Source organism: Sphaeramia orbicularis, chromosome 15 (genome assembly GCF_902148855.1).
Source record: "Sphaeramia orbicularis chromosome 15, fSphaOr1.1, whole genome shotgun sequence".
NCBI classification, from domain to species: domain Eukaryota; kingdom Metazoa; phylum Chordata; class Actinopteri; order Kurtiformes; family Apogonidae; genus Sphaeramia; species Sphaeramia orbicularis.
The window spans coordinates 28889287-28913638 of record NC_043971.1 but is presented as its reverse complement, the minus strand read 5'-3'; the positions used below and the strand labels follow the sequence as shown (position 1 = coordinate 28913638).

The 24352-nt window shown below is 39.2% G+C and overlaps 1 protein-coding gene across 3 annotated transcripts; it reads right to left on the bottom strand.

The window, feature by feature from the left end:
* Positions 1 to 1953: 1953 nt before the first annotated feature.
* On the bottom strand, positions 1954 to 15078 carry tnfaip3 (tumor necrosis factor, alpha-induced protein 3). Of its 3 annotated transcripts, XM_030156076.1 has the most exons (10): positions 14877 to 15078; positions 14519 to 14686; positions 11753 to 12137; positions 7921 to 8111; positions 7578 to 7719; positions 6977 to 7147; positions 6641 to 6821; positions 4998 to 5992; positions 4605 to 4810; positions 1954 to 4236 (listed from the first exon to the last, which is right to left on the bottom strand). In XM_030156076.1, exons 3-10 carry the CDS (start codon positions 12057 to 12059, stop codon positions 3955 to 3957), a joined length of 2475 nt encoding a protein of 824 aa, XP_030011936.1. In that variant the 5' UTR covers positions 12060 to 12137; positions 14519 to 14686; positions 14877 to 15078; the 3' UTR covers positions 1954 to 3954. The 3 variants fall into 3 exon arrangements, with proteins under 3 accessions (XP_030011936.1, XP_030011934.1, XP_030011935.1); XM_030156074.1 differs by lacking the exon at positions 14519 to 14686; XM_030156075.1 differs by lacking the exon at positions 14877 to 15078 and having other exon boundaries at positions 14519 to 14834.
* Between the last annotated feature and the right edge of the window lie 9274 nt (positions 15079 to 24352).

The following is a 24352-nucleotide window of genomic DNA, read 5'->3' as shown; positions in this document are numbered from 1 at the left end:
GTTATAACTACATCAAAAATAAACCTGTCAGAGAAGACTTGTTTTGTTTTTTGCACCAGTACATTTCACAAGTTGTAGTTCCTGTGGTTTGGAGGGGAAGGTTTGTTACACTGCACCAGTGGAGGATTCACTAGTGAAACAGTAATGTGTGCAAATGAACAGTTTAAAAGGGGAGTGTTTGCACACTGGGGTATTTCCAGGAAACCACATCAGCCCATCAATCTGTGGTAGGTTGATGAGAAGCCCACACACAACCCAACACTCCCACATGTGTTAAATGTCACCTCTGCCCTATCCTATATATAATTATTACACATTCCCCAACAGTCACTGCCATCTCCCTTCTCTCCAAACTCCCCCCTCCCACTGTGTCAGCCACTCCACTTAAATGAGGTGTGTGTGTAATTTTTTAAGGGTTGGGGTTTATTTTTTTAAAACATATGAGTAGGCTGGAAAAAAAAAAACACTGTACAGTGACAAAAAAGCACCTAAAAGCTGTTGTTTTTTGAACTTTTTTGTATGGAAATGTGTAACAATGAATAAAGGAAACAGAGGCGTAGAGAAGACAGAGAACATGCGATAACCCAGTTAAGCATGGGAAAATGGTGCACTCTGCCACATCTAAACCAGGCCTCGGTGATCACTTATCTGATGACTTTTGCAGTACCTACTGTACTTCCTACACTGGAGATGATTTGATGCCATCTGTGAGCTACTTGCCTTTTAGCAGAAAACAGCATTAGGCAATACACATAGTGGAGAGAGGCAATGCTGTAACAAGAGTGCAATGTGTGGAGTCCTCCAAGAGCACACACAAGCCTACTGTATGTGAAAGTACCTGTAGGGTAGTGGCTCTGTTGCACACACATATGCTGTGGTGGTGGAAATCCATATTGTCACACACATGCACACAGTAATGTTATGCTTTTGTTTATGACAGTTTTTATCCCATCTTTAACCATCACTAACTTCAACCCTGAAGCAAAGTCTTAAAAATAGAAGAAAAGGGTAAAAAAGATAGAAAAACTAAATTAAACTAAAGTTTGTCCATGCAGCTTCCAAACATGGGCACATTCAGACACATGTTGGGCTTCTATGTGTGTATGTGACATTACAATGACTTAAACTAATTTCCTATAGACTAACCCTGCCCATAACATGCCTAAACCTAACCCAAGTATTTGATGGCCTGAACTTTGTGTGAATGTACAAACTGATATATGTTCTTGTAAAAAAACAAACAAAAAAAAACCCACACGCACATACACACACACACACACACACACACACACACACACAAGAAAGAACCACATAAGACTGTTTTCAGATTTCTTAATAAAAAATAATTTCATTTCAGGACAACATATAAATAATTATTGAATCACACAATACAGATATCTTGATATGAATAAATACTTAACAAATAAAACCAGGCTTTTTTTCATACAATACCCTATTGTCGAAAGGTCACACGAAGAAAACTTCCACACTGTTTGCATGTTTTGTTACACCTTCTGCTTTTAAGCGGATGCTCTTCCTACTGTTGGAATGTCCCTAAGCAAGTCGGAGTACCATTCCTAAATGCCTCAGCAGCTTAGACAAGTCATGTGCAACTTATATGATCTCCTCCCAGTCAGACTCACTAGAGCCCCTCAACCCCGGAGAGTGGAGGGATATTGATGAGCCGACCACTAATTGGCCTTTAATTGATTAAGGTTTATCTAGAGGTGATTAAAGCACACAGAGTTCTACGTACAGGCCATCAACACATGGGCTGGCCCGACAGCTTTAGATACAGTTGAATGAAAAGGCAGAACGAGAGCCTGTTTGTCTATGCTTTTCTAACTAGAGCCACAGATGGACATCTGCCTACAGCAGTGAAGATCTTCAGCATAAGATGTGACAGAAATAAATGATATCATACATCTGATATCACTTAAGAGGTTAATGTGAAAAATGATTGGTTGGCAAGTTATTTCAGTAGTATTTTTTCTTTTTAACTTTTTTTTTTTTTTTTTTTTTTTTTTTTTTACAGAAAAACTGTACCCATCAGGGCCTTTTGTCATGATAGAGCTTCAGAGGTTTTACTCAGTGGTTACAGAGAGCTGGAGATGTCTACCTATGGTACTCTAGTTAGTGTAGAATGGTCCAGGCTGTCCATATTTAAGGAGGTAACAACAATTGTTTGGTGGTTGATGGCACGTGTATTTTTGGCAGAAACCAAATCAAATATATTAAAATACATTAAAAATCCCCAAAAAATGTCAAAACAAAAACAGGAATGTCAGTTGTATTCCAGATGCACAACTATGTGCATTGTGGACATGTGTGTATTAGAGATGAGGCATCATGTTGGAAGGTCCGACAATATGGACCATGATCCATATTCACAAAGCATTTATAAGTGGGAGCACTGATCCAGGATCAGTGATCAGGCCCCTCTGGTCCATGAAATTTCAATCACTACTTAAAGGCAAAATTTATCGAGGATCAGCCCCAATAGTGTGCTGCTATAGCAGCAGCACAAACACATTCAGATAAACAAGATTGGCCAAAGCAGGCAATGGGATTGCTGTCTGAACATTTGAAATTGTCGCCTTGGCACATCCAGTGGGTGGAGCAAAGAAGAGGAATACATTTTGTTTGCCTACATCACCTCAGACTAAGGTGGGGCAGATACAATCTCACAGAGCTGTGTGTGTGTATTTATGTGCATGTTTGTGTGTGAGATGTCATGATGTACTGAATTCTCTCTATGGTTGTAACACCCTTTTGATAGGACAGGAGCAAAAGCATTTGTGCGTGCATTCATGTGCATGTGTTGGTATCTGTGTTTGTGTCTGTATGTGTGTTTCTAGGTGCTAGAGTGGTCAGTAAACAGGAAAACAAGGACCAAGGCAACAGATCTGGTTTAGAGAGGAAAAGGGAAATAAGAGGAAGTAAAGGCGGAATAGAAAGAAGATGAGTCCTGTCTCTACTGTGTTCTCTGCCTTCTGCCCGCTGACACCGCCAGCATGTTGGCTACAATGAAGAGGCTTTTATTTCTGTACATGTAGCACCAAAACTAGCAGGGGCCTGCCCTGTCTGTCTTGCACTGGTCTTTCCTTACTTTCCGTATCAACCAAGAAAAAATGCTTATTTGACAAAAATTATATAAACTAACAGTGTCTGATAATTGGAAGAATTATTTCTTCATTATTGTGTAATTGACTTTTTGGCTTTTTTGTAATTTTTAAAGAGAAACATATGTGTAATTTTGAGGAACTGAGCTCAACGGTGTCAATTACCATTTAAATTCCTATTATGCACTTCACTGAAGTTGAAAATGCTTTTTTAGCCTAGTTGGGCTCACTTCTGCTTTCTACTTCCACAGGTTTGTTGCTGGGCATCCCCAGTTACTGCATCCCTCACTCTGTAGAGCAAATGCTAGACAGACAGGCAGACAGATATACAGATGGATTAAGACAGACAGACAGACGGACAGACAAACAGACTGACAGGGGGTATAAATCCTTGGCTGTGGTCTAGAAAGCAATGTCAGATGCTTCTTGTTATGTCAACATACAATCATTTTGTCCGGCACGATTCACTGCGTACCTCTAAATACATATTGTACACAAAAGTCAGTTGCTCTGACATGTAGCCACACCTCTCACCGTGTAACTGCACACGGCACGTCAGATGATAATAATTGCACAAAGAGGTATTCTGGAGGCCATGTCTAATGTGAACACACACACACTCACCCCCTCCCCCACGTACACGCACTCTCGCTTCACATTCTACATGGGGGAGGGGTCGATTTTCAGGCCATAAGGTACTAGTTAGTCACTAGCTAGTTAGTTAGTTGGTTAGTTAGTATCAGAGGTGCATTGACTGGCATGGGCGCCCAGAGCAGGGCGGCGGCTCTAGCGTGCTAGCGATGTGTCGCCATCGTCATCGTTGCACATGGGGTCAGCCGCGGTAAATCTGTTTGAAGTGGTCACACTCGTTGCAGTAGCCCTGTTTCTCTTGGTTGGCGTAGTGGTCACAGCCCTGTGTCCGGCACCGCTGCTTTGACTTTTCTTTGGGCGCCTGCGCCCGCCTGCCTCCCTCCCTGCCCTGGCCACGCGTGTGGCACTCTGGGCAGAGGTCTGTGCAACCCGGGGACACATTGCTGCACCCACTTCGACGGCACTGAGTCTGGGCCTGGGTCTGGGATTGCTGTGAAGATCTGGGTTTGGCTGCTCGGTCACGCTGTGCAGAGACATACAGGTAAAGAGAAAGAGAAGCAAAGTTAAAATAAATTAACCACAAAATTTTGAAATACAACACTGCAGTTTCTCACAGTAATTTGGACGGGTAAATATTCTTACAACTATTTTACAAAAATCGTACACAACCTGCTCTTGTATATTATTCTCAAAACAAGGTCAATAAGGTGACATATAAGAATCCAAGTCTTGGTTAGAACAGATTTCTGGAGGTCATCTCAATGTTTTCATATGTGAGATAATCGTGTACCAGCAACACAGTGAAAAATACACCAAAAATAATGATATACTTAAGAGAACAAAGTGTAAGTGTAATAGAGGAGCAGAGGCTGACATTAGACTGATTCCTACCATGACCAGAGGAGGAGAGTGTGGTGTGCGGTGTGCCACTTGGTTGAGTCTTGCGCTCTGCTCTTTGACATAGCACTTGTCACAGTAACCCTCCAGCATGGCCTTACCAACCGCTCCACAGCCAGGCCCGCGACACCGTGAGGCATTCTGGAAACCTGCTTCCACACCATGCCGGCTCTGAACCGGTGCAGGAGGAGGAGTCAGGTCTGGATCAAAGACATAGAAGCAACTTTTACAATAAGCACAGCACTTTACCTACAGTGTTACACTGTGAAACTGGACTAATGTGGAACAATGTTAAAAACTAAGGATATATTGCTAAATGTAAACAAATTTAACAAAAAAATCTAAAAGCAAAAGAAAAGCCAAGACATGTTTAGTCTATGGACTTACGGTGGTTTGTCTGATAGTCTACGTAGCAAATAGTGCAGAAACCCAACTTCTCTGGCGTTCCAAAGAACTGGCACCCAGATCTTTTACAAGGCCGAGCCAGAGGTGCCTGCCAGGCGGAGGTGTGCCCCGGGGTAAGGGTGAGGCAGGGTCGCTCAGCGTCCCTGGCCTGACTCCAAGCTGAAGATGAGGCCTCAGTCCTGGGGTTGTTCTGCGGCGGCTCCCCTCTCTCTGGAGCCTGCTGTCTCTGCATGCAGGGTGGACACAGGCCGTTGAATATCCTGAACGCCTCCTGTCTGCACATGCTGCAACGTTCTGTCTCTGTCTCACAACCCCCCCACTGGGTCCAGCCAGAGCCCTGGCCTGTGTGTGCGACTATCGGCCCCCCATTAGGGCCTGGAAGTCCTGTAGCAGCCGTTCCAGCTCCAGGAGGTCCATGGTTCTGCCTGGAGTTGAAGCAGCGCTCACAAAGTCCATCATGCTCCACACTTAGGGTAAAGAGGCAGCCTGGTGTCTTGCACTTCATGGCGTGTGTTTCACTGTACAGGCTGAGGCTGGGAGCGGTGGGTGGGGCAGAGCGAGGACTGGACAACACTACCCCTCTCCCAGAAGAGGACGACGGGGGACTGCTGCTTCTGGCTCCTCTGGAACTCACCTCAGTCTCTGATCCCCCCATCCCCCCAACCCCTTGTACCCCTCCACCCTTTGTCTGAACCACGCCTTCTATCCTCGCTCCTCCACCGGTAGTGGCCTGCCGCTTCTCGAAGCATTCATGGCAATGAGGCTGTGTGTCAACAGAGACATAGAAGGTGCAGCGTGGTGTGGCACAGCGGATCTCGATAAGGGAGAGTTGGGAAACAGAGAAGGGTGGAGGACGCTGTGGCTGGGCGGCCCAGGCCTGCTCTTTGTCCTCCTGCCAGCGCTGATACTCGTGGTTGACCAGCTGCAGGTAGTCCTCCATCAGGTTCATGTCTTCAGGAAGGTTGCCCTCATCCAGCCTTGAAAAAGACGGATATATTTAACTCCCTGATATAACTGCACTTTCTGAAGTGCAGTTTGTTGTAGGCAATACACATTCATTAGTAACTACTTGATTATTAACATACATATTCATGGAACATTTGCTCTGAATTTGTAATTATAAAAAATGTATAAATGCCTTATTCTACTAGACCACCTTCCATATCTATTGAGATATTAAACATTTTCATCCCAATAACCTCCTAATTACTGCGTAATGATTGTAAGATGGAAAGATGTTTACCACAAATTAGAATTTAATGTTATTTGTTCAGGTGTTAACAGCACAGGAATATTCATTAAGATTCATGTCCAAGATATATTTACTTACTATCAGTAAGCAGTAATTAGGAGATTATTGGGTGAAAACTGTTACTGAGTTACTGTACAATACCGTCATGCAGAGTAAAGCAGCGATAAGTGTTTTATAATGGATAATTAAGTCCATATATGCTACTGACATGTATGCTATTAAGCAACTAGTAAATGTTGAATGTGTACTATAATACTATGTGTTACCAAGGTTCATTCTTAACACCATGTGAGGTTTTCAGGTTCTCAAGCTCCCACTTGCTCTCACTTATTTTTTCACAGTGAGACATTTAGTATTTGTCGTTTCTATGTACCGTGCAGCGTTGATGATACGTGTAGCATCGTAGCCCAAGCCGATGACTGGGATCTCAATTAGTAGCAGGTAATCTTTGAGAAGCCTGTCTTTCTGTTGCTGTTCTTTCTCCATCAGAAAGTGAACTTTGAGCTCCTCAAAGCCACCCCGGCCTGGATTGATCAGCGGTACAGCTCGAATCTCTGTAAAATTCAGACCACAACAGCTGATTCATAAGAAACTGGAAAAAACATGATATTCAAATATGTTTTACTGATAATAGGCCTCTCATTTTCTCTTGCATAATGCCAAATTTGAGTTTTGTTGTCTGGCCGTCTTTGTGTCCTCTGTCTCTTACCTGGGCCACTGTCTTTGATAGTGATGAGAGGAGCAAAATGCTGCGAGTCGTAGCCGAGTACAATTGGGTATTTGTAGCACTCAGTGGGAGGCCAGTGTAGTGGAAGATAAATCCCACCCACATTCAGCGGAGAAATGGAGGAACCTGACTTCATACTCCTGACCACCTGATCTGTGGAAAAAATGGAAATATGGGGGTAAATGCTGCTGAACAAAAATCTAACAAATCTTCAAGAATCAAATGTCTCAAGTAAGTGTCAGTAATTCAGTCAGTTTCTAAAGATGATCTAGAAGGATTAAAGCCAAGTACTGATGCAAACAACCAAAATTTCACAGGAAGAATTATTTCTGGTTAATGTGCACCACTTTATATAGCAGTAGTAAATAGTAATAGTAGTAAATAGCCTTGACATAAGCAAGTTATATTTAGATAAATATATAAGAGCAGCAACCGTGCATATTCACCTATGGTTAAAATAGTTTCATGTTTTTGAGAGCCTTATCTGTTCTACTATAGAACAACTTTAAAAAGCAGTTGAGTTACCTTTCCTTCTTTGGGAGCAAAAATTAAATATTAAACTCTCTTAAAGATGAATAAGTACCTGCGATGACGATGATAGGTCTGCGAAGAATGTTGGAGAGGATGAAGATGTGAATGTCCTCCAGAGAGTCAAACTGAAGGCCATTGCTACTGGAGACCGGAGAGGCCATCTTAACTATCTTTTCCCATTCCTCCTCCCAGTTCTGGAGCCAAACATACGCAGGACGATTACAAACATACAGAAGATTTTCGTTTTAAAAAGTCACATAAATATCAGTATGAATAGGACCTCTAAGTGGTAAAAGAAGAAAAATGAAGAATAAATTATGAAATATTTAAAGATTTTGTTGACACAGTCTAAATAAAAGTAATATAAAATAGGGTTTTTAGTTGTCTCTTCATACCGTGGTGGTGTATCGGAGTCCAGTCTGGGTAAACTCCTGGGACTGAACCAGTTCTGCCTGAAAGCGAGCTCTAAATATGCCAGTATCTGTCTCTTTCAAAACACCGTGAAGGGCTTTCCGCAGCACCAGATCTGTGTCCTGAACACCCAACATGTACTGAGAGGCTGCATGGAGCAAACAGTTCCCATCTCCTGTTGGTAAACACAGAGAAAGGACAGAAAAAAACACATATTAGTGGTGAGGTATACATGCGTTGTGGATAAAACTGTAAAAACTGTGCAAACACACATGCATGCACGAATGTAAATGCAGTGTATAAAAAGTATACACATCTGTACAAACAACTGTGTTATGTGCGCACACAAACGTAACACAAGTCTGGGGATTTCCAGGCTGTCGCACTATCTGGTGTCTAGACTATTACATGGCCTTATATACTTCTGAAGGTACACACGCAACATGCAGAGCCTGTTTCTACAACGCTGCACTAGGAAAAATGGCTTTTTATTGAAATACATCTCTGAAAACTAAAAGGCTTTTTGTTTGTAATCTGCAAAGAACATGTCTAATAATGTTCTTTTTACAGTTCCATGAAAATAACACACATTCAGCATATGTGTTTGAGCAACTAAGAACCCTGGGATTTTACTTCTCCTATTGCAACTCTGGGTCTTTTTCTCGTTGTGAAACAGGAGAGGCCATGTTTGTGAATATGCTCTGAAATACCCTGTTGCCCCACTAAACACAGGAATTTCCCTGCACTAAGTTCTGCCTTTGTGTGTGTGTGTGTGTGTGTGTGTGTGTGTGTGTGTATGACTGTTCCCCTCCTATGATCCCAGCTCATCAATGCTACTCAGCTGGTCCTGGACTTTCCACAGGGGCGGAGCTTGGACAGGATGGAATGTTATCTTCTGAACAACTGCTATCAACGCCCGATGAAGGCTGTGATTAATGAGCACAAGCACGCACAAACGTATGCCATATACTCTACGACTATCAGTATGTCTGTGTTTACCTGACAAAATGTTCCAACACACCTCCAAGACACACACACCTTTCCCTGTGTAACTCTGTTATGCATTACTGTTTCATTTTCAACGTTTCAGTCCAGGGTTTTTCGTCAGATTTAAAACGGTTTCCCTCCACAATGAGGCCTCAAAACTGACATTAGCTCTGTGTTAAGAGTCATTTGATAGGCCTGACTGTGATGGGATTTCTGAAAATAATGTTACCTGTAGCAAGAGACGACTGTAATGTGAGATTCAGTTGTTTTCAGTCATGTGAAGGAACATCCCACTGTACTTTGGTGGAAAAAAAACATCCGGTTCTATTTCAGTCTAGCTAGATGTTGTTGCATTTCGGCACTCTTGCATCACTTTCAACAAAAACATAAAATGCACAGCTCTCTAGTCAGAAAAGGCATCCTCAACAGCACCATCCTCAGCAGCAATACAGGCACGTAAGCGCAGGCACAAATGCACAAATACGACTGTATAATCACTTCCCCTTGCGCACAAAGACACACAGACTTTTGACCCTGAATGGAGCTGCCTGACAACTAAAGATGAAAGACAGTCTGCTTGTCCTATCAGTCTAAATATAGATGCTTCCTCTGTCGCAAGCTGGGACACTTCCTGAAAACACACCAGCGTAGGAGTAGGACCAGAGTTTAATCCTCATCTGGTCACCCTCCAGGTGACACTGACCACAACTTTGCAACAACGTGCTTTCCAGTGTGAGTTTAGGCTCATGCCACACATCATCCACTTCGGTGATCTTTGTCTGAAAACTGCTTGTTCTGACTCACATCCTGTCTGTCGGCCATCTGCTTTGATAAAGACCAAAGATGCAATATCACACCACAGTAGATCACATATCAAATATAAAGATGTACATATCCTGTGAAAAACCTCTATGTACTTAATAGGACTTAAAACTTGTCGGAGTGTGTGTCCTTGCAGCTACTATGTAGAGTCAGTGAATTGTTGTTGAACAAATCTTGTCTGTCGGGGACACATGACACACATGGGATGCTGTTTGGGAAAAACCCTCGGATGTGTCCTAGACATTTAAGACAGTAGACGCACTGAATTTCAATAAAGCGTTTCTTCACTGGGTGGAAAAAAAAGCAAAGAACAGTGAATAGTGTTCCTTTTTTTTAGCGTGGGAATTTTATTAGATTGTTTATTTCTTGACTGTGATCTTAAGGGAATAATATTTGGTTTTGGGAGAAACTAAAGGTGCTGAGAGGTTTTGGAGTCTTGTGAATGATCGTAAAAACTAACCACAGAGAAAGAAATGAGACGAACAGCAAAAAAAACAAAACAAAAAAAAAGTCCAAGATGAGTTGGACTGCTAATCCAAGACACAACAGTGTTGGTGTCATCGGTGGACTGGTGCTCCCTCATGCAGTATCTCTGTATGTTTATGTGTGTGCGCTGAGCTCCAGTGACTCAGCAGCCGTCACTCAGTCCTCTATGTGTGTGCGAGTTGTCCGTCCTCTGCTCAAAGTCATGTCTGAGTCCTTCAGAGATAGATGGTGTGCCTCTAAATTCTGTCTAAACTTTTTGACATCACATCACAAAGCAGGAAATTCCATCCAGGTTACTGGCAGTGGAAAATGGACGGTGTTATTAGTCAGTTGAGGGTCTTTCTGAAGAGGAACCATGTGTAAGCAGGTTACTGTAACTCATTCAGTCATAGCTCATTGCCTGTATGAGAACATCCAATTAGTTCCTCATCCACTCATTGACTATTCAAAGTAAACGTTGAGATTAGATCTATACAAGAATTTCTTGCTGGTAAGTGTTAATCACTTCATTATGAAGAAATAATGATTTCCTCTGGAAACTCACAAGTTTAAATCATTCTGACCCCAACTCAATTTCCACTTCCTCTTTCTGGTATGAGTACTATGCCTGTTTTTACCTCTCATCTAAAAATAGACACTAATCTCATATATACAGCAGATGTGTTGAAGCAAAAGAAGATAGTTAAAAAGACCAGCAGTGACAGTGACACATGGTTGGATTTGGACACATGTGGTTTCACCAGGTCCAGTGAGCTGCGACATATCTGACAGACATAAAGGCAGCAGCATCAGTCAGGCAGGTGGGGAACTAGAAGAACTCGAGATGTTTGAAGATCCACTGACATTCACATTCCATACACATACACCTACACAGAAAAAGAGGGGACATACCCCTTAAGTTGTAAATGAAAGGTTGTGGAAATAGTTGGGTCTGATCATCATCGACAGTAAATAACAGTCCTGTAATTGACGCCAGAGAATTTCCCGGTATAGAGCTATGATCAGAAGTAATGGGGCTTATGTCTAAATGTTGGCCTGCCCTGGGATGTTCCCATGTTATGACATTCACGTAACAGAAAACATGACTTAGCAATGAGCTGAACTTAAAAATGCTGCTAAGCTGAGTAAAAACCAAGGGGGCTGCTAAATGAGTATATGAAAGCGGAACCAGAGTTCCTTGATTGTTGTCATTTACAGTAACCCTCCCTGTGAGTAATGACATCTCAGAATTTACATCTCACAAAAACGCACCTCCTCTATCATAGAAAACTGAAACAAAAGCAAAACATCCACCCCCTTGAACAACAATGATCGCACTATTCCTGAAATCAAGGAACAAATATTGATGACAGTTCTATAAATGGTCTGTAAAACTGCTTCAGGTGTCTCTATTTTTACGGTTCAGGAAATGTATAAATAATCCCTGGTGCAACATCCTAAAACCCCACTAGACCCATGAAAAATAAAACATTTGAGCCCTCTGTCAGCCCTTTGTGTAAACTTTGGCACAATCTTTCTCACCGTTGGTACGTAACGGCACCATCTTCTTCACCTCGCGGCACCAGTTCAGCTTCTTTTCCTGCTCCAAAGACGCCTGCATGGCTCGGTCCAGGATGGCGGCCTGCACCACCTCCCTGAAGGCCTGCGGGAAGTGGTTCATGGCGATCATCTCCAGAGTGTAACGGTGCATACCCCGCAGGTGGTGCATCAGGCCTCCGCTGGCAGCCGGCTTCACTACATCGTTGGGAACGCGCTGACGGATCTTCACCGCCTTCAGCAGGTTGGACACAAACAGGAATTTAGGGAGGAAGTTCTGACCTTGCGACATGGCGGATGGGTGGCCAGGTGGGTGGAAGGTGGGGAGGAAGAGGAGGCACCAACCGCCAACGACTGAACAATGTGGAAACTGGATGAGGAGAAAGAGAGAGGACATGTTATTTCACAGTAAAGTAGAGTTTTTACAACAGACTGGTGGGAAATTTTCTGTGGAGTTTCCCCTTCCTTAATGATTAAGATCGAGCACACAATTTAATTCATACTTCGTTCAGGAAAGCACCCGACAACACAGGGTCATCACTCTTTGGAGACTGTTTGGTGCTTTTTTCTTCGGAGATTTTAATGGGCCCAGCGGAATAATGTCAACAATAAACTCTTTATGTTGTTGTTTGTTCTTTTAATTCTCCTATCGTGTTGACGGTTTTCCCAAAGGTTGGCCCAGTGTCCAACTGAGACAAAAGCCTTTCAACCATAAACTGGTGTTTTCCAGACCAGAACTGTGGGCCACTGCCCAAAGACCCCTTCACCCACTCGCGTCTTGAAGGTTCCTCTCATTTAGTGTTAAAAAACAGAACCTTGACCAGTTGCCTTGTCAATAAACTAGTGTTGAATCTGCTGAGCCAAAGTAACAAATAAAGAGATATATGAAATACAGAAATGTAAGTATGAAGACAAAAAAGATGATTAGTCAAGTATACCTACTGATCTTTTTGCTCACAATGATCATTTTCTAAACCAGGGGTGTCAAACTCATTTTATTCCAGGGCCACATACAGCCCAGTTTCACTTCAGACAGGCCAAAACAGTAAAGTAACAATGTAATAACTTCTAAATAATGTCACTCCAATTTTGCCTCTTTGCTTTAGTGCAAAAAAGCAAAATTACATTATGAAAAGGTTTACATTTACAAACTATCCTTTCAAAAAATGTGAATAACCTGACACTTCTTAAGAAAAGTAAGAGCAATTTTAACAATATTATATCTCAACTTCTGTATACATGTGCATTACGGATCACAGTGGGTCTAGAAAGGTATAAAACATTTAGTAACAGGCATAACATTGCGAAAATGATGTAGTTTGGAACTAAAATGACTTTGACACCCTTGACTGTTGACATCTTCAGTCTAATGTTTGTCCTTCACAAATTCATCCCCTGAGCCAGACTTGAACCTCTGGCGGACCGCTTTAGGTCCGCAGGCCGTAGGTTTGACCCCCATCTTAAATCTAAACACACATGTAAAGAAAGAGACGTTTTTCTGTGTGTAGGACAGGGGTGTCAAACACGCGGCCCGGGGGCCAAAACCGGCCCACCAAAGGGTCCAATCTGGCCCGCGGGATGAATTAGTGAAATAAAAAAATTACACTGAAGATTTTAACAATCAAGGATGTCAAAATAATTTTAGTTCAATTCCATCTAAAGTGGGTCAGACCAGTAAAATACTATCATAATAAAGTATAAATAACGAAAACCACATATTTTTCTGTGTTTTAGTATAAAAAAAAGTAAAATTACACAAAAATGTTAACATTTACAGACTAGCCTTTTACAACAAATGTGAAAAACCTGAACAAATATGAACAACCTGAAATGTGTTAAGAGATTTAAGAGTAATTTTACCAATATCCTGTCTATCATTAAATGTTTTTGTGCATTTGTAGATGCACTGTGATCTGTATGTTGTAATGAGCATATAAAAATGAGAAGCTGAGGCCAAATAATGGCATAAATTGTTAAAATTGTACTTTTTTCTTAATAAATTTCATTTTGGTCATGGTTCATGTTTGTCCATTTTTTTTAAAAGATAGTTTGTAGATGTAGAAATTTAATAATATAATCTTACATTTTCCACTCTAAACCATAGAAATAAGACATACAAATTTTGGAATTGATATTATTTATGTATTATTATGTTATTATATTGATGATCCGGCCCTCTGCAGGTTATATTGGGCTTTATGTGGCCCCTGAACTAACATGAGTTTGACACCCCTGGTGTAGGATTTAAAGGAACATTTCAGCCCAAAACACAGAGAATCAGCACATTCTGAGAAATCAGGAAGTAGAAAGTGATGGTCAGCAAGTACTAGGCCTGGAGTTTTTGCTGACTTTCTAACTTGTACCAGCTGCCAGTCAGTCAGTCAGTCAGTCAGGAGTTGACATGTACAACACCTTGAAAGTTCCCATCTGAAAGTGCCCCCTGTGCCTTCACCGGTCCGACAACAGCAGCACTAGCGGCGGCGGCGGCAGGTGCACCGCCACACTAGGCCATGCTAAAGGGCTAGTCAGTCACATGAGGGAGCAGACAACAGACACCTGGATGTCAGTGTGCATGTTGACAGGAATCATTAATCGCTGTTTGGTGCGTCGGCACCGCCGGCAGACCGGGGCAGACACACAGACAGTGGCACAGCGGCGGACGCTGCGGTTTAGGATGGCCGGCTACACAAAAACACAATAACAGGAGACTTTGCTGACGTTCAAGGCTTACGTAATTCCAATGACAACTACCTTTGAAACAATGTAGGCTTCAATCGTGTCTCACACCGCGGGGATCGGCACAGTGTGGCGGCGCCGACGCTCCATTCGGCCGGTGCAAAGCCCTGCTATCCGCTTCAGGGTGACGTCTTTGTAAACAATGGCTGTCAAAGCCACTGTCGCGAGCGGGCTTCAGGCTTCCTCCATGTCCCCACACAAACACCAGCACACAGTACACAAGGCCCAGGCGTCATGTACCCACCGAGTCCCAACCCCCGTGATAAGAAATGTAGTCCACATGGGGAAGGTGGAAGGGGGGGAGGCAGAGGGGAGAGAGAGAGAGAGAGAGAGAGAGGGAGAGAGAGAGAGAGAGAGAGGACGGCTGTCTTACCTGTGTAATATGTCGGGGGTAAAAACAAAGCCTTGTTGCTGCTCAGGCTAGTCCTCTGTCAGCCACTTCACTCAGCCTCACCGCTACGGTCCACGGCGCCATTCAACCTTCTCTTTCCTTCACTATCTGATCTATTTGGGAGCTCTGGCAGTTTGGCGAAGCCTTTCAAAAGAGTATAGACGTCCGCTAGTTGTAAAGAAAAAAAAAAAAAAAAAAAAAACTAAAAAAAAAAAAAAAAAAAAAAAAAAAAAAAGAAAAAAAAGGTCAAGGGGATTTCCACACGGGGACTTTCCGTCCACCCATTTTCCTCTCTCTCTCTCTCTCTCTCTCTCTCTCTCTCTCTCTCTCTCTCTCGCTCTCTCTCTGTGCCGCCAGGGGGAGCTCTACCTGACTCGAACTGTCTGACTCAATACTGAAAAGCATATCCCACCTACTGTGCACAAAGGAGCGTCACTGGGGGAGACAGACAGGTCGCGTCATACTCTATTTCATGAGACAGCCTCAGAAATAAATCATTAAGATACCCATGAGATCACACCCGAAAATGAGTCAGGAAAACAAAACAACAACTCATCACCTGGTAGTGAGTAGAGCCGTTCTGTCTGACTGGATGTTAGGAGTGCAACCATCAGGTGATACTGTTTCTACTGTTTACAATCAGGCTCTAAAACACTAATGTCATGTACTGATTGAGAAGAAAAAAATAAGCAAAATAAATATAATGCGTAATAATGTATTTAACCCTTAAAGACCTTAAACTATTTTTGAGGCGATTTCCAAATTAATTTTTCTTTATGTTCAACCTTTCTGAGGATCTATTAAAATATTAATCTGCATCAACAATTTCAAATTAAATATAGGAAAATACCTACTCTCCATTTTACATGTTCATTTCTATATATAATAATTATTCTTTTATCTGTTTATTTCTTTGTATTTTATGAATTGTTTGTTTTATCTTGTTGTACAGTGTCCTTGGGTGTCTTGAAAGGCGCTTATAAATAAAATCTATTATTATTATTATTATTATTATTATTATTATTATTATTATTATTATTATTATTATTATTATTATTATTACCTGATTTTCACTGATCTGGCATCAGTGAAAATCAGGTATTTTCATATATTTAATTTGAAATCATGTTGATTTTCATAAAAAATCAGTGTAAATCCAAAGCTTATTATATCAAAACAAACAAAAATAAAGCAAAATATATCATAAATCGTACATAAAAGCAAAAAAACAGCCATTGTTTTTTGTCAGACTACATGGGTTTTAGAAGTGAATGCATTTTACAGAGGGTGATAAGATTTCACGGAGCCTCTCAAAGTCCAAATGGGTCATATCTGATGTCACTGAAAATCTGAGAAATTGCTTTTTACCTGAATTATTATTTATACATTTTGATGTAATTAGTGGTTCAAAAGTTATAAAACATTTTACATCAGTAGGTGCTTTTTGTTTCCATTTCCTCTAAGGGTTAAGTATATATTTATTTCTACTAACCCTGGCCTAAAGTTAAAAAGAAATCAACCTTTGTAATTCACCTAATGCATATCTGAAACTTATACATATAAACACAGTTATCTTTGCACCTGTGAGTTATGGTGGTAAACAGATGATCTTATCAGACCCAAACAACAAGAGGTGATGCACGCCAATTGAACCACTGTCTACCCATAATATTACCTACAGCAGAAACACACTCAAAATTATGTGGTTTTCCTTTTTCTCTGCTATGTGTCACATCTGACTGGCTGGTGATAACTAGATAAAAATAAATGCCTTTTCTCACATTACTTTCTAATCTATTCCAGAGTTTAACTGAAAATGGTTAGCATTTTTGTGAATAAACCTTTTTCTGTTTCTGGGAAAAATTCACATAGAGATGCAAAGTAGATGGATCTGCTAAGAATATTAAGAATCTGAAAAGTAAAGTGTTATTGCAAAACATAAATGGATAGAATGGAAACCTAACAGAGACTATTCTATTAACTAAGCAGTATCATTTCTTTCATTGAAAAATCATAGATGGATGATAGATCAAAATGAATAAATAAACCAGGGAGATCCATATGCGTGTATGCACTTAACTTATCATGCTTTCAGTTATTATTTTAGTCATACAAATGGTGGAACACAACTGATTTTTAATTGTTGATATTGATATTTTAATATAATAACAATACAAAAAAATGTCAAATGAAACTGTTTAAAGGCATAATATTATACAGCAAGAATCATAAAATATCAGACACCTTATAATGTTTGGTTTTTGTGAAAGAAAATATTAGAAAAATATCAGTCGTAACCAGGAAGTGAACTGCATCAGCTGAGTTATTCTTGCAAGAAGGAGAATAGAGTTGCGACTCTTAGATCAGTCATCAACAAATCCAAACTCAAAGGACTGTCCCTGTAAGATCTCAGTTTTATAGGTGTCAGAAAAAAAAAACAATACAAGGTCTGTCTGGGAGATGTCATTGTCTCCTGTCCTGGGAAAAGTGTTACCTTGGTTAATACCATGTGGTTATTTTGTCTAAATGGTACTTTTCTAAGATCATATATGAATAAAGGTTTGAACACTCTGTCTAATCAACTTCATTAGGATGGCATGAGAGTTTTCTAACAGAAATTTTTAAAAAAGTATCAACGCCCTGAGGTCCTTCCATATCTGTTTTATACTGTAAGTTAATTTCATGTAATATATGCCTGCAGGTAAGTATTATTTTTGTGTAGTTCTAGAATTTTTTGTATTATTTTAAAAAATCCCCAGTAGTTTTACTAAGAATCATTTTCATCCATTTCTACAAATTTGATCTAAATATTAATCAAAATGTGATATTGTCTACACTAAGTTGTGAATCTGGTTATACAACTATTAAAAAAAGGTTGAATGTGGACAAAGCTGTAAAATAAATTATAGGAAAACATTTTGTGACTGTTTTCCATATCTTATCACTGACAGCATGTATTCACCTGATTTACACAATCTTAAAGCGACCTGTGTGCTGAGTCACTCCTCACTTTCCCTTTCCCTTCTCCCTCCCTGTGGAGAGACGTTATGACCTGTGTGGCATCCAAAAAGCAAACAACGGCCTCTTTACTCAGAGGGAACAGAAACTAATCACCTGAGAACATAGATTCATGAAGAGTGAGCTCACTGCATCAGTTATATCAATTCAAAACCAGCCCGGAGACACTTCCCTCTATGTGAAACTGATCCATGTATTGTGTTTTAATAAATATTCAAAGCATTTATGAGTTAAAAAAAACTCTTAAAGACAACTTGAATCTGTTCTTGGTACTAGTCCCATAACATTCGGAAGCAAAATAATGCTGATTGTGAGTTAAAATGTCCAAAATTTCCTCAGTAGGTCAGATGTGGGCTGAGTCACCGGTCGGGGTGATCAGCATTACCTGGTCCAAGTCGAAGTCATAGTCATCAGCACATGGAAAACCCCACAGAAGGCCCTCTGTTGTTCCATATCACAAGGTGGGATAGTTTTAACACTTCTCATGCTGTTATTTTAAATCTCGAACATTACAGAGGAAAGACAAATACATGAGTCATGAGAACTGTTCAATGAAGCATTTCAGACCCATTCAGCTTCATCACAGGAATCAGAACACTCCACCAACGCTCTGATTCAGCAAACCAGACCACTACCTCTTCTGTTATTTTACTCATGGCATAAGAAATTTCAGAGCACTTATTAAGTTCCTGCTGTGTTGATTTTAACTTCTTAAAATAGTTTTAAAATTACAGAGGCGTAAATGCTATATTTGATCAAGTTGACTTTTCTGATAAAACAGTGCACTAACAAAATATGGTTTTAGGTCAAGCCACACTTACAGACCTAGAACTATTTTTTGGTACTTCCAAAGGAAATGGAACCTTCAAGAAAGGGATTTTATCACAATTTATTCTATATTTTCCTGTGTTTAATTTACTCATCATGTAAATGTCTATAAAAGCTAAAAAAAAATTTAACCGAAATTAAGAAAAAAATGACTTTTTCAGCAAAATATGTCATATGTTGAACATAAAAACAAGTATGTACAACCTGTAGCATACATCAAATTACGTGGGTTTTATTGGTAAATCAATGCTGCAGGAGATAACAGTGTTTCCATGTTGACTATGTCCAAATGGGTCTTATATGATGACACTAAAAGATTTTTACCTGAATTATTTCAATGAATTGATAGGATTAGTGGTTCAACAGTTATGAAATATTTTAGATCAGTGGATGCTTTAGCTCAACAGTAATATTTAGCTCTTAAAGTTGTACCTGATCCACGAGTTTTTATCATTTTCTAAGTTTGTGGATTACATATCATATCTCTTTAATAACTATATATATATATATATATATATATATATATATATATATATATATATACACAATATATTTATATTGTTGGTGAAAAAATTACAGCATATGTTTATATTTTCCTAACAATATATGTTGCTGTATTTTGTAGTGATCCATACATGAAATCATAAAGAAAAGCTTCAAAATATTTTTTACAGTGCTGTAAAAATTGCAATGCTTGTCTTTATTTGGCATAAAAATTCATTTTACATTTTTATTTCCCCAGTTTAAGAAAGTAGCAAAAATATTCAGCAAAAAAATCCAAAAGAACTGAATATGACTGCTAAAACATTTTGGGTCAGTTCATACCAAGTACAATCATGTCAATTTCTATCATGTATCCTGGTACTTTACATTAATCCATAGACCTCAACACGTACCCCTCAGATTCATACGTCTCTTCTGTTCTGACGGTCTGGCCAGTCCCTCAGAGTGACTTCTGAACCCAGATCGTTCCATCAGAGCCCCAAAAGCCTCTGGGCCCCGTCCTGGTATGAGGTGGCAGAACAGTGGGGAGAACCCTGAGGAGAACTGTGAAGGGGAACATCTCAATGTTCTTCTGGCTCTTCTTCACTGTGGAAAGCACCTCGGAGGTGGATCGAAACCAACTCCTACTCCTCAAGTGATTCTTGACACAGTATAATGTAGGGCTGACATTAATGTCTTATTAACTTTTCATTGTGTCAGACTGTCTCATGTTTGGAGCCACTATTGGACACTTATAATCACTTCTATTGTCACTTAGGTTTGTGTAGGAGTAAATGTTCATACTAATTTACTGTGACCACTCACAAACGGAAAAGGACATATGCCTGTCTGAGGATGAGGGTTATTGTATTCTGTGCAGACTGTGAAAGCAGTAATGTTGAAATTTAGGATTTTTGCTTTGTAATTTGAGAAAAAGCAAAACTGAATTGAATATGTGGAGGAAACACACACACAGTAGCTCATTTACTGAGCAACCCTGACCTCTAGTGGCAATCATGTTGAAATACATGAGGATAAAGTGACATTTAATAGAAAAAAATACATGTTCTACACAGGAACTTCTTCTAAAACTTCAATTTAATCAAAAATACAAATAATTTCTGCATTTTTTAAAGTCTTTCTCCTGTGTCTGGCCTAAAGTAACAACAGGATGTGCATATGATATTATATTCCTGTCACATTTTGTCAAATAACTGAAGAAAACTGATATAATTTTACAGTTTGATGTTTGATGCAGCTGAAAACAATAGTAAGGTCCAATAAATATCATGACTCCAAAAACAATAATGGTGCATTTATTTAAAGGGTACCCTAAAACATATTTAACAGGGGTCCTAATAAACCACACAATATAGTGACTACATTTACTGAGGATGTGCATGAATAATTGATGAGTCCATTGGTCAAACTGGTAAGCATAATGGATTTTTTTTTTTTTATTTTGGGGTGGGATGAAAGGGGATTTAAGTTTTACTTCGTTGTTTAATTCATTTCAAGTCTGAAAAAGTGTTTAAAATAATAATAATAATAATAATAATAATAATAATAATAATAATAATAATAATAATAATAACTAGAAGCACTCGGAGAGTGCAGACCTCCGCCAAGGCTGATCAGTGGCCCCCCCCGTGGGCCCCCCCACCCCCGATCACCACCAAAATGTAATAATTTCTTCCTTATCCCATTTCCAACAAACCCTGAAAATTTCATCCAAATCTGTCCATAACTTTTTGAGTTATGTTGCACACTAACGATCAGTGGCCCCCCCCCCCGTGGGCCCCCCCACCCCCGATCACCACCAAAGTTTAATCATTTCTTCCTTATCCCATTTCCAACAAACCCTGAAAATTTCATCCAAATTTGTCCATAACTTTTTGAGTTATGTTGCACACTAACGGACAGACAAACAAACAGACAGACAAACAAACAAACTAACTAACAAACCATGGCAAAAACATAACCTCCTTGGCGGAGGTAATAATAAGTGTGCTTGGTTAGTCAGGTTTTTTTTTTATTATTATTATTATAATTTTGGTTTGGGTGCAGTGCATTGGATCTTATCAATAATGTCACAACAAATCAACCTAAAATGCCTCGATTATTCACCTTCAAAGTAATTAAAACACCCGCCCCTAAGATTTACTCTCAGAAGAATACTTTAGTGACTGAATATGCACAAATTCAGTTATGTTTACAGGCAAACAATCAAAGAAACATGTAAAATACACTTCAATTATAACCAAATTGTTTTTAAACAATAAACCAATCAGATAAAGTCTTCCTTTAGGTGCATAAAGTTAAAAACATGTCCAATATGATTTATGCAAAAATCCTGTTGAATTATTAACCTTTATTCAAACATCCTCATGCGACTGCTTTTACAATTGTTTTTTTCTTTTTCTTAATGTGACTTATTTACACTGCAGAATAAAATAGGATTAATATATGAGAAATATAAATCAGTTTTATTTGCCAACCCCTACAAGGAATTTTTTGCTGGTAGTTGGTGTCTCTCTAGTAAATTATAAATACAAAATGTGATAAAAATGTAAGGAAAGTCAAAGGAAACATAAAGACACAGGCATCAACTTACAAAATACAGAGGATGATATTATGATAAATAGTGATAAATTACTTAAGAAAAGTTAAATAGGGAGAAAATCATTTGGGAACTGACACAAAAGTAGCACTGGGTCTTTGTGGGTTAAGTCTCAGATTATTATTAACACAACTGACAGATCACAATGGATCTACAAATGCATAGAACATTTAATATTCATTCATATCAGTAACAGGCATACTATTGTTAAAATTGCATTTATTTTTCTTAAGACATTTCAGGGTGTTCATATTTGTTCTGGTTATTCACATTTGACTTTGAAATGATTGTTTGTAAGTGTAAATATTTTTATGATGTAATTTTCTTTTTGGCATATTAAACCAAGGGTAAAATTTGGGGTTGTTATTTACAGGTTATAGGTTTTTTTTTTGTTTTTTTTTTAATCTATTTGTCTTCTATACTTGTACTTTGCGCCACAAGAGAGTTGTCTTCTAATTTTGTTGTATATGTATATAATGACAATAAAAGCATTCTATTCATATCAAACATGTACAAACCAAAGTCTCCAGAAGCATTGCAATAATAAATAAAGCAAAGAAGGTTTTGGATCCCAAGTCACTTCACACTCTGTACTGTTCCCTAGTTTCACCATATTTACAGTACTTACAGTACTGTGCTGAGATCTGGGGTAACAGCTACAAGACCTCACTACAGCCACTAACTATTATTCACAAAAGAGCAATTCGGATCATTCATAATGTTGGCTACCAGGAACACACAAACTCATTATTCTTACAGTCAAAATTACTCAAGTTCACAAACATTGTGGACTATCAAACAGCTCAAATAATGTACAAAGCTAAAAATAATCTTCTACCAACAAATATAAAGAAATTATTCAGTATTCATGAGGGGGGTTATGATTTATGGGGGGAAATTAACTTTAAAATTCCCTTAATACGCACGACTAGGAAGGGTTTTTGTGTTTCTGTCAGCGGGGTGAGACTGTAGAACAGATTTAATATAGAGTTAAAGCAATGTCCAAACATGAAAGAATTTAAAAAGAAGTACAAAGACACAGTTTTTCAGAGGTACAGGGATGAGGGAGGGCTTGGGGATCACTGGGTGTGATAAAGATGTACAAGTATGTGGTAAGTGTGTGTAAATGTATGTATAGGTGTGTATGTGTGTGTGTATATGTAGGTGTATATGTGTGTATAGATCTGTGTATGAATATGTATTTACATATATGTATTAATGTATTATGTGTTTATGTAAATCATATTATATTTGCTCATAATAATATAAAGCCAGAAACCTAATTATTTACTAGTAAGTATCAGTCATATTATGGCATAGTGTATAGATATGATTAGACGAGGAAGGTTATTATTGTTATTAATTATACAGGGTGGGGAAGCAAAATTTACAATATTTTGAGGCAGGGATTGAAAGACAGTGTATGACCAGTTAGTTTATTGAAAGTCATGAGAATTTATTTGCCACAAGAAAATTTACATAATAGAAAATGTTTTTATTCTATGTGTCCTCCTTCTTTCTCAATAACTGCCTTCACACACTTCCTGAAACTTGTGCAAGTGTTCCTCAAATATTTGGGTGACAACTTCTCCCATTCTTCTTTAATAGTATCTTCCAGACTTTCTCGTAATAGTTTTGCTCATAGTCATTCTCTTCTTTCCATTATAAACAGTCTTTATGGACACTCCAACTATTTTTGAAATCTCCTTTGGTGTGACGAGTGCATTCAGCAAATCACACACTCTTTGACGTTTGCTTTCCTGATTACTCATATGGGCAAAAGTTTCTGAAAAGGTATGGATAATAGTGCTAGGTATGATTATGACATCAATATATGTTTGGTTTCAAAACAACTGAAGTAGTGCCTGCTGAGAAAAAACAACTAAATATTCATTGTAAATTTTGCTTCCCCACCCTGTATAAGGAGAAGGGGTGGGAGTTTATAAGTTGTACTTCTTCTCACTCCTTTTCGAATATGTATTATATGTCTTATGTTTAAGTGTTTTGTTTATTTATTTTCTTCTGTTTGACATTCATGTTTGAAATAAATACATCAATCAATCAATTCTATTATTGTACTATTATTTTACTTGTCACATTGGGCTGTATGTGGCCCCTGAACTAATACAAGTTCCACACCCTTGACTGTTAATATCTTTGGAGTAATTTTTAAATTTTTACTCAAATTCATCCCGTGGGCCAGATCGGACCTTTTGGAGGCCGGTTTTGGCCCACGAGCCGTATGTTTGACAGCTGTGGTATAGAACTTGTGCAACATGTTTGAACAAAGTATATGAGCAGGAATGTGTACAATGTCATTAAAACCTGGTCTGTTTGTTTCCCCTACTGACACTTTGTTCTTCAACATGTTCCTTCTCATCTGTCTTTCTCCACCTCTCCTTTTCCCTCTTCTTATTTTCCTGTCTGTCCTCTCCACCGTCTCACTGCTTGTCACTCTCATGTCGTTTGTGTTTCCCACCCTGATGCACTCTTGCTCTTTCTCGTTCCT

Bases quoted from the DNA above. Each gene is read 5' to 3' on its own strand.
- tnfaip3 (XM_030156076.1), bottom strand. From the start codon at position 12,059: ATGTCGCAAGGTCAGAACTTCCTCCCTAAATTCCTGTTTGTGTCCAAC. The intron at 8,112-11,752 runs GTGAGAAAGATT...GTTTACCAACAG, and splicing joins GGTGCCGTTACGTACCAACG to GAGATGGGAACTGTTTGCTC. The intron at 4,811-4,997 runs GTAAGTCCATAG...TCTTTGATCCAG, and splicing joins AGACTATCAGACAAACCACC to ACCTGACTCCTCCTCCTGCA.